At 41.7% G+C, this 10,589-nt stretch overlaps 1 protein-coding gene across 1 annotated transcript; it reads right to left on the bottom strand.

Moving 5' to 3' along the window:
* Positions 1-1,663: 1,663 nt before the first annotated feature.
* On the bottom strand, positions 1,664-8,537 carry LOC308302560 (cerebellin-1-like; the record flags this gene model as incomplete). Its single annotated transcript, XM_080746817.1, has 4 exons — positions 1,664-1,947; positions 3,444-3,578; positions 6,000-6,104; positions 8,435-8,537. The coding sequence occupies 4 exons, from the start codon at positions 8,535-8,537 to the stop codon at positions 1,664-1,666; spliced, it is 627 nt and encodes a 208-aa protein (XP_080602943.1).
* Positions 8,538-10,589: the final 2,052 nt, after the last annotated feature.

Consider the following 10,589-nt stretch of genomic DNA (forward strand, 5'->3'; position numbering starts at 1 on the left):
AGACAGTTTCTAGTTCTCAAATAAACAGACTTTGGTGTGCCATCAAAGCGGGATTTATTTTAAAACATTTTTTTTAATTCGACTTCCCTTCTGACCGGAGGTGGCAGGGTGACCATCAGTGTTGTTTTTTACAGCAAATTTTGATTTAGTTTTAGTCATAGTCTTTTGAATAAAATCTCATTTAGTTTTTGTCATAATTTAGTCACCTGAAAAGTTTTAGTCGACTAAATATCATAAGATTTTATGGCGACTAAATCTACAGTTGATTTAGTCAACTAAAATGTATTTTGGCAGGCCTTGATGGCATCGTAATGACTGATTTTACACTTGGTTGTGTGCTGAAAATAGCTGATCTACAAGCTCACAACGCGTCGCAGCGCGACGCGTTGTGAGCTTGTAGATCTGCTATTTTCAGCACGCAACACCTGAGAGCAACCAAACATAAAATGACTCTCTTCTCCACCAGTCCCTCCCTAATGTTTTAGTCTAGTTTTTATTTTGTTGACGAAATTGTCAATATATTTAGTCTTAGTTTTAGTCATCACAGCTTAGTTTTTATTTAGTTTTTATTTAGTTTTAGTCAGTGAATAAAAAGCAGTCGACAAACATTTTTCAACACATTTTATTCCTCTAAGTTAAATACATTATTGTTTTAATATAGCTCTGTGTGTGTGTGTATATAGGCCTATGTAAAAATTAAAAAAAAGCTTCAGCTCCCTCAGCTCCCCACTTCCAGTGCCCCTGGATCTACTTGAAGCGACAGCCGCGTCAGTAAAATAGTGCATTTTAACTCCGAGGAACGGAGGCTGGGGGATCCCTCATCTACTTGAACGACAGCCGCGTCACATTACAGACCTGATCATATCAATCCTTTTACCGTTTCTTATAGAACACATTTGTATTCTTCTTCTTCTGTGTTTTTTTAAATGGGTAAAATAGTGAATTTTTTCCACACATTTCCTTAACAGTTATCGGTTTACTTAACCAATAAGGCCCAACGGTGACCGGTTAAGAAAATGTCTCCAAGACATGACAAATTACCATTCAGTGTGTTGATATCATACTAAATAATGTAACACTTTGTGGGTTTTAATAAATATTGAACCATTGATACCATGATATTCTGCATATTACAAACACCATTGATCATGTGAAAAATAATAAGTTAAACATACAATAAACAGGTGTCACTGCTTTTGAATATGAGTTTATTCACTGAATGAATGACATGAACATTATACAATACACTGTATAAAGTAATGGTACAGTAACAGTGTTACATAGAATACACTGTATAAAGTAATGGTACAGTAACAGTGTTACATAGAATACACTGTATAAAGTGATGGTACAGTAACAGTGTTACAAAGAATACAGTGTATAAAGTAATGGTACAGTAACAGTGTTACATAGAATACACTGTATAAAGTGATGGTACAGTAACAGTGTTACATAGAATACACTGTATAAAGTGATGGTACAGTAACAGTGTTACATAGAATACACTGTATAAAGTGATGGTACAGTAACAGTGTTACATAGAATACACTGTATAAAGTAATGGTACAGTAACAGTGTTACATAGAATACACTGTATAAAGTAATGGTACAGTAACAGTGTTACATAGAATACACTGTATAAAGTAATGGTACAGTAACAGTGTTACATAGAATAGACCAGAACACCACTCCAGATGTTGTGGTTGTATGATTCATCCCAGAGCCTGCGGTCAGAAGGTAATCTCATGTAAACCCTGTCTCTCTGCTCCAGCTCTACCATCATTCCATTAGAAACGGATTCCAGCTTTCCATGATTATTCCATGCAGAGTTCCTCATGAGTCTCTCATCATTTTTAAACATCATGACAGCCACCCACTCATCTTTCCCATAGCCAGCTGCAGTGAAGGTGAAGTGATAAACTCCTTTAACAGGAGCTGTGAAGATTCCTGTCACAATAAATAAACAAACAAACAAACAAACAAACAAACAAACAAACAAACAAACAAACAGATTAATAAGACCATTACTGCATCAAAGTATTCATCAAACAATAAAAACTGGTCAAACATGAATCTGCCAAATGATTTAAGAAATTGTCAAACATTGTGATAATAGCTGATCTACAAGCTCACAACGCCTCGTGTTGTGAGCTTGTAGATCAGCTATTTTCACTATATTGATCTGTGTGGAACCGAGTCAAGCTAAATGTAACACCTCCACTCCTCTAGTGATTAACATGGTGTGTGTGTGTGTGTGTGTGTGTGTGTGTGTGTGTGTGTGTGTGTGTGTGTGTGTGTGTGTGTGTGTGTGTGTGTGTGTGTCTGTTTCAGGGTTGTTTTCGCCTCGTACCACAACCCTGAAACAATGGTAAATCAGCCAACAACCCATGACCCTCGAATGGTAAATTGCTTTTCTACCACTTCTACCATATAAATGAAAGAAAACACAGTTGGAACTTGGAAGGTCTTGGAAATGTTACAACTGCAACACAACAGTGGGTGGGGTCCATGAGCCTCAAGGTTGTTGACTGATTAACCACTGCCAATCAGAATCCAGTATCTGAACATGTTACCACAAAAAGTGGTAGAAAAGTCCTTTTACTGTCTTTTTTTATGTCATAGTCCTTGGTATTCAATATGTACAAGGTAGGGGAAACAAGGGGGTGGGGCTAAGGTAAGGGGGGGGGGTGCTCACTTCTGGCCTGTCTATGGGAGAAGTGATAACTACCTCCTTCTCTGGCCTCCTGAAAGGTGAGTTTTCACCTGTCTATGGGAGAAGTGATAACAACCTCCTTCTCTGGCCTCCTGAAAGGTGAGTTTTCACCTGTCTATGGGAGAAGTGATAACTATCTCCTTCTCTGGCCTCCTGAAAGGTGAGTTTTCAGGGCAGTTTTGAAGGATGCCAGTGAGCTACATGTTTTAAGGGAGGTAGATTTCACAGGAGTTCAAACTTCACAGCTTTACGGACCCTAACAAACAATGGATACAAGCTCTAGCATTACAGGCTACTGGCATTTAATGAAAAGTTTACTTTAGAGCATCCAAAATAACCAGATTAATTAATGTCCTGTATGGAACCGTGGTCGGGTAGGACATGTGATCCTAAATGGAAAATGTTGCTTCTTTAGAAAAACAACTGCTGGACTATTATTTTGATGACCAAAAAGATACTTTTAAAAGGTAGGAAACATGTTTTACCCCGAAATCCTCCTTTAAATGAAGGTTAAAATCACACCTACCTGTAGATGGATGCTATGATTATATGAAGATAAGGTTAAAATCACACCTACCTGTAGATGGATGCTATGATTATATGAAGATAAGGTTAAAATCACACCTACCTGTAGATGGATGCTATGATTATATGAAGATAAGGTTAAAATCACACCTACCTGTATATGGATGCTATGATTATATGAAGATAAGGTTAAAATCACACCTACCTGTAGATTGATTGTAGGCGTTGCCGATGTTGGTGAAGACTTTCTTATAGACCAGAATGGTGTCAGAACTAAATGGACCAAGATGTGTATCACTACTAAAACCCAGCCCAGCAGAGAAGGCCACCTGTGGTTTGTCTGTCAACACAGGAACATGAAACAACTGTTAATAATACAAAACTATTCATTATGATAAACACTCAAACCTTACAGTATAAACTTCATTATACCAAAAATAGCAGATCTACAAGCTCACAACATGTTGCAGGGCAACACATTACAGGATTGTAGATCTGCTAATTTTGCTACTTTAAAATGTGTTGTGTTGCTTTACTAGCCTGAACGCTCAGAGAGTGGGCGGGACCAGGCTGTTACATCGTAGTTTACATTCAACTATCATATATCTATACACACAGTGCTAGAACGTAACGGAGTACATTTACTTCTTATTATTACACAACATACATCAACCACTTCAGCTGTTTATACATTTCATTTACATTTGAAAATAGCTGATCTACAAGCTCACAATGTGCCGCTTGTAGAACAGCTATTTTCAAATGATTTGAATACATTTGAGAACTTGAGATGGGATTTCAGCATAATGAGTACTTTTACTTTTGGTACTTTAAGTACATTTTGATACCAATATTTTGTACTTTTACTCAAGTATTTTTTTTTATTCTAGGCTTTTATTTGTAAAAAAAAGTATTTTTTACATTGCAGTATTGATACTTTGACTTTCCACCACTGTCTATGCAACATTCTATTGTTTCAATAAGTGTACTGTATCTATTGTACATCATTCTATTGTTATTATTTCCAGCTATTGGAGTTCTGAGCCTCTGTTTGGTATATTTAACCTATTACCGAACAGTGGAGAATAAAGCTTGTTCTTAGTTTTGAGTCAAATTATCAATTGTATCAATTGTATTGTGTAGCCGTGGTAATAAGTGCATTATCAGATACATAATATAACATGGCCTATTGAATAACTAGGCTAGAGATGTCATTCATCAGAAAACTATTTGAAACAAGTTGCCTGTACATTTTATAGCCACCAAACAATGGAGCTCATCTAGTTTGTTCCACAGAGCAACGCATGAGGCGGAGCAAGGCCCACGACGTAACCCTTTAGAGTTCAGACGTCGCAACGATATTCTAAAACAGGTTCTGTCATGGTGAATTGACCATACATAATGTTTAAACAACTACATACTACTGTAAAATATCTTAAATGTAAATTTCGTGCCACAAAAAAATACATTTGACAGCATTTAACTGGGATGCCCACGAGGTGTCTACACGCCAATCTTTTTGATGTCTCTGGAGGCCCACGACGCGTTGACGTGTTTACTGTATTTACAGTATTAACTTTAAATCTCACCGTTAGGTTGGGGCTGCGCCTGGATGTAGCCCATTAGCCGCTAGTCGCTTCGAGTCGACGCTGAGAGCATCGCGCAGCCGTTTTTCTCCGTATACTCCAATGCATTTCCCCATCTTTAACGCCCTTTATCTCTGAAGTTTGTTTTATGGCTAAAACTGTGGCGGGGTGCGGCAAAATGTCCAAATTTTGATCGGCAATGAACAGTTATGATCAACACTGGCCCATACAGTAAGTTACACAATAACATCCTGTCTGCGCTCATGTGACCAAGTGACGTCATGACGCATGCATTGACGCAGCAGGGCCGGATTCAATACAATGGTGGTGGGCCTGGGCAGCGAGAGGGGATAAATGGGGCAATCCAGGGGCACCCGATGTGTTAAGAAGGTAAAAGAAATACAGCGATGAAAAAGATGGCGACCGTTCAGCTTTTTTGTTTCCATTGGGAAGCCCTGGGCTCAGAGCAGAGTCCACAGGGCAACACCCTACCCTTATAGGCTCTCTGGAGACACTGAGTTGGGAAGGGGCTAAGGATTGACTTCAATTGTCAATTGACAATGTGTGTGTGTGTGTGTGTGTGTGCGTGCGTGCGTGCGTGCGTGCGTGCGTGCAGGGTTGTTAAGTAACGGATTACATGTAATGGGATTACGTAATCAGATTACAACAAAAACTGGTAACTTGTAAAGTCTCAGGTTACATTTTAAAATGTGTAATCTGGATTACAGTAATGGATCTGAATGATGGGGCTTAAATCATGCTGGATTACGTTCTCCACTTAAGATCATCAATTTTACAAATAAGTTATAACGCCAAACAATAAAATAATCGGGTTAGGGTTAGGCGAATCAGCGTAAAGTACTGCCACTTCGCTGAAGTAAGATTCTGTTGTCCTTTTCCTAATTTCATTAGCTCAATATTCTTGTCTAGTTATCAATGTTTTATTCAATTAATGAGAGTTTTGCTAAACGGTAATCGAAAAATAACTGAAAGTAACTAGTAGTTACTTTTTAAATTGTGATAATCAGATTACGTTACTGACTACATTTTCTTTGCAAGTAATTTGTAACTGTAGGGGATTACTTTTTAAAAGTAACCCTTACAACCCTGTGTGTGTGTGTGTGTGTGTGTGTGTGTGTGCGCGTGCGTGCGTGCGTGCGTGCGTGAAAACGTACCTTGACTTTCTTTCTTCATTTCCAACAGCTGGTTTTCACTGGCATTTAATCTGCTCTGCAGATCTTCCACCTTCTCTTCAGAGGCACTCAGTTTGGCAGCCATTTCTGTCAATCAATCAATCAATCAATCAATCAATCAATCAATCATGTAACCTCTCCCTCTCCCTCCCTCTCCCTCTCCCTCTCCCTCTCTCTCTCTCTCTCTCGCTGTCCATGGAGTGCTGTTAATTTTATAATTGCCACCAACTCATGGATAAAGTGGATGTGTCAGTCAGTGTGCCCCCCATGGCGTAATCTCCCCCAACCCTGTACAGGGCTATGCGGATGATATTGTTCTGGCCTCTAGGGAAGAGACTGCAATTAAGAACATGCTCTGCAGGACTGACCGCTTTTTAGAATGGTCAGGCCTAGAGGTCAAAAACACAAAATGTGCTGTACTGTATGAAAGGTGGTACCATTCTAAAACGGACACACCCCCAGTGTTCACCATAGCCTCAGAACCCCTGTGTGTATATGCTCTCCATGAGACATACACCTACCTTAACCCCTGTGTGTATATGCTCTCCATGAGACATACACCTACCTTAACCCCTGTGTGTGTGTATATGCTCTCCATGAGACATACACCTACCTTAACCCCTGTGTGTATATGCTCTCCATGAGACATACACCTACCTTAACCCCTGTGTGTATATGCTCTCCATGAGACATACACCTACCTTAACCCCTGTGTGTATATGCTCTCCATGAGACATACACCTACCTTGGACATAAGATCAACATCGCAGGAGAATAGAAGGAGCAGGTCAATAACATCTTGTCCGATTTTACATCTCGGCTAGACCTGATTGACAGTTGTTCGCTGCCTCTGACCATGAAGTTGGAGGCCGTCAGACAGGTGGCGCTCTCTAAAGTACAACACCTATTCTCAAATGTCCACATCCAACAGAAGGTGTTGTGCGAGATGAACACCAAAACAGTGAGCCTAGTGCGGAAATGGTTTGGACTCAACTCACACAGCACCCATCATCTTCCATCCACAGTGGGAGGGAGGACTTGGGGTGCCTAACGTGGAATGGATTTACACCAGCACAAGGATTTCCCACCTCCTGAATATGCTAAACAACGACGACAAGGATGTTAGGGAGCTGGCTCGATCCTTCCTGTTCCTGGACCTAAGGAGGCGTAAGGTCCCATTAGCCAGGGAGTCAGAGCCCCACTTTCTGGGGTTCAGGAGGAAACCCAGTGGGAAACTGGACACCCGTTCAGCTGGTTTTGGGGTCTGGTCAGATTGGCCAGATCTGAACGACCTCTGTGTGCTGGAGTGGGTGAGGTCTGACTCTGGGACTGTGAGGGTCTCAGAGGACATTATAACTGACCCTCTCATCCAGGTCAGGGCAACAGCCACATATGCTGGTCACAGTCACCTGCTAACAGCTACAGGTGCCAGATGGGTCCTTATGGATCTACACCAGCATCAACACCAACAACACTGGACTGGACTAAAACTCCAAGGGAAACTTGCATGTCTTCCCTATGCTGACCACTCTGTCTCACACTCATTCCTAAAGAATACTGCACTCAATGAGGACATTATCACATTCACAGTTAAAGCCAGATTACAAGTCCTTCCCACCAGACTCAATCTTTCCATTTGGTTCCCCAGCACGCAGGTTCCTCATTGCTTGCATCACACCACAGAACAGATCACTGAAACACTGTCACATATCTTGAATGGCTGCTATGCATACAAAGGGATGTACATAGAACGCCATGATAGAATAGTGGAACTCATAGCAAAGGACATATCAAAATATCATGCACCCTCAGTGAGAATGTACAAACATTCCTGTGTCATTCCATCCATGTTTCATCTCTGTGATAACTCTGACATTTTTGCATCTTTGACAGCTAATACACCAGATTTGTAGTTGATGAAGAGTCCATGGAAGTGTCTGTATTAGATATGGCCTGCACCTTTGACCCTAGCCTAGAGGAAGCTTTCATGACCAAGGTCATTAAATATCAACCTCTCCTGCATACCATCTCAGAGCTGGGCTAAAAGGTGCAGACTATTTGTTTTCATATTTGGCAGCCTAGGACATTCTACCCACAGGCTGGTTGTTAGAGGGTTTCAACAACTTGGGATGCCTAAAAAAGAGGCAAAAAGGCTGGCAAAGTAATGTGCTGTCTCCGCTATAATCGGCAGCCGCCACATATGGCGGAGATGCTGTTACTTATACCCGTAGAGTACCAAGTGCCTTGCTATTGTATCATGAGGACATATGCCATGATTTTGTAAATGTAACTCTACTGCACCTATACTATTTGTGTCCTTGTATGCATTTCCTTTGTGTGGACATAAATAAATGGTTAAAATGTGCGTGCGTGCGTGCGTGCGTGCGTGCTGCGTGCGTGTGTGCGTGAAAACGTACCTTGACTTTCTTTCTTCATTTCCAACAGCTGGTTTTCACTGGCATTTAATCTGCTCTGCAATTCTTCAACCTTCTCTTCAGAGGCACTCGGTTTGGCAGCCATTTCTGTCAATCAATCAATCAACCAATCAATCAATCAATCAATCAATCAATCAATCATGCAATCTCTCTCTCTCTCTCTCTCTCTCTCTCTTCCATCAGATTTGTCATGTTCCATTTTGAAGCTCCATTTTAACTAATTTACTGACAAGAATATTTAATCAAAGTAGTCACAGACACAGAATATGTTCCTATTCCTTTTTGACCGATTCCCCTGTCGATCACAGACATGCACAAGCTTTCTCTGCCTCAGTGGGAAAGAAACCAGAACGTTTTGCCTCGGCGTTCCATTGTTATGCCAAGCAGCACAATGTGACGCGATACAAGGAAGAGAAGGTATTTATGGAGGGTTTAGTGTAGAACTAGTCTTGCGTAGCCAGACAACTATTCCACAATCTCTGAATGCTATATAGAGTCTGGAACGGCAGCTCCCGAACGGCGAGTAATGGAAACGGGCATTACCGTTCAAGAAAATATATTTTAAAATGTCATTTCTGCTAAGCAGCAAGCTAAACATGCTTATATGATTTTTATTTATATAATGATACATATGTGTGATGTGAGACTGAAACGGAAGTGACGAGGAGGCTTCACTTCCGCTTCATCTCGCACTCATCGTTTCTTCCCCGGTTTGCCAGACTGTATGCCGGGAGCATTTGGCCAAAGGGGGCAACAGTCTGGCCACGCGAGACTAGTGTAGAACTACTTGGAGTGGACAGGAGGGACTCTTGTTGTTGCTAACCTTCCATCTTATATTTGGTGACGTTCAGCTCATCCCGAATAGCGTCCTCGAAGGTATCCCTCCAATCGTCTTCTAGCATCAGGTTAATTCTGCTGACAGCAGCGCTCATTCTGGCCTCCAAGCGAGTCAGCCTCAGTTCCTGCTCTCCCTGAGCCCCAGCCTCACACCAACACAACACCAACACCAGCAACGCTCCACACTTCTTCATGATGAGACCCTGACACTACAGACAGACAGACAGACAGACAGACAGACAGACAGACAGACAGACAGACAGACAGACAGACAGATAGACAGACAGACAGACAGACAGACAAACAGACAGACATTAACACAAAGACAAAACTCAACTCTGTCTAAATAATAATAATAATTGCGACCGTAGGTCGCACTTACTATCAAAACCTGCACAAACTGTGAGTCAGTCCGTCAGTCCGTCAGTCAGTCAGTCTGTCCGTCTGTCTGTCACACCTCACACGTCACACTATTGCCCTGCTCATATCTCCGCAACCGTTGCACCGATCCATGCCAAATTTTGCACACACGCTCCTTGGCTGCCAAACTACAACCTCCAACCCCCGGAGCTCCAGGGACCCCCAGGTCCCTGGGGGACCCCCAGATGTAAAAAAAGACAAAAAAGACCAAATGTGGAAAAATGACCAAATGACCACTCCAACATGGCTGCTCACGGGGAATTCCCAAGGGACCACCGACTCCTGGTGCTCCAGAACGGATGCCAAAGTGGAGGACCCCCTCCACTGCAGCTCACATAAAATGCCGTAACTCGGGCTAGGAGCGTCCGGGAGAGCCGGGGCCGTTACCTATTCGTCCGCCAAGGCAACGCGGAGACCCCACCCCTCATTTCTCACATGGCCCTCTTCTAGCGCCACCATGAGGCCGATTCTTGCAAAACACATTTTTGGACACTGCTCCTACTTATTTTGCCCTAAAATCACGCACATCGGTACACAGTATGTCTACACATTGCCCACACAACTAGGAACCAATGGCAGTTACAGCCCTCTTTGTGTGTACATGTGACCTACGGTCGCTTATCTCCCGATTAGGGAGTCTTACTGGTAATAATAATAATAATGTATAATGCCTCATTGATAGATATCCCTCTTGCTTATGCGGTTATAAGAAAACCAAATGAATTGCCCATAAGCGGGACAAATATGGTCAAACATAGTCCAACTTCACAAATAATTTGTATAAAAATGTATATAATGGTCACATCGTTCAATAGTATGTTTGGAATTCTTCAAAATGTATTTGTTTAATATTGAAAATAGCCGATCTACAAGCTGACAT

The sequence above is a fragment of the Nannobrachium achirus genome (assembly GCF_963921795.1).
Source record: "Nannobrachium achirus genome assembly, chromosome: 17".
Lineage (NCBI taxonomy): Eukaryota > Metazoa > Chordata > Actinopteri > Myctophiformes > Myctophidae > Nannobrachium > Nannobrachium achirus.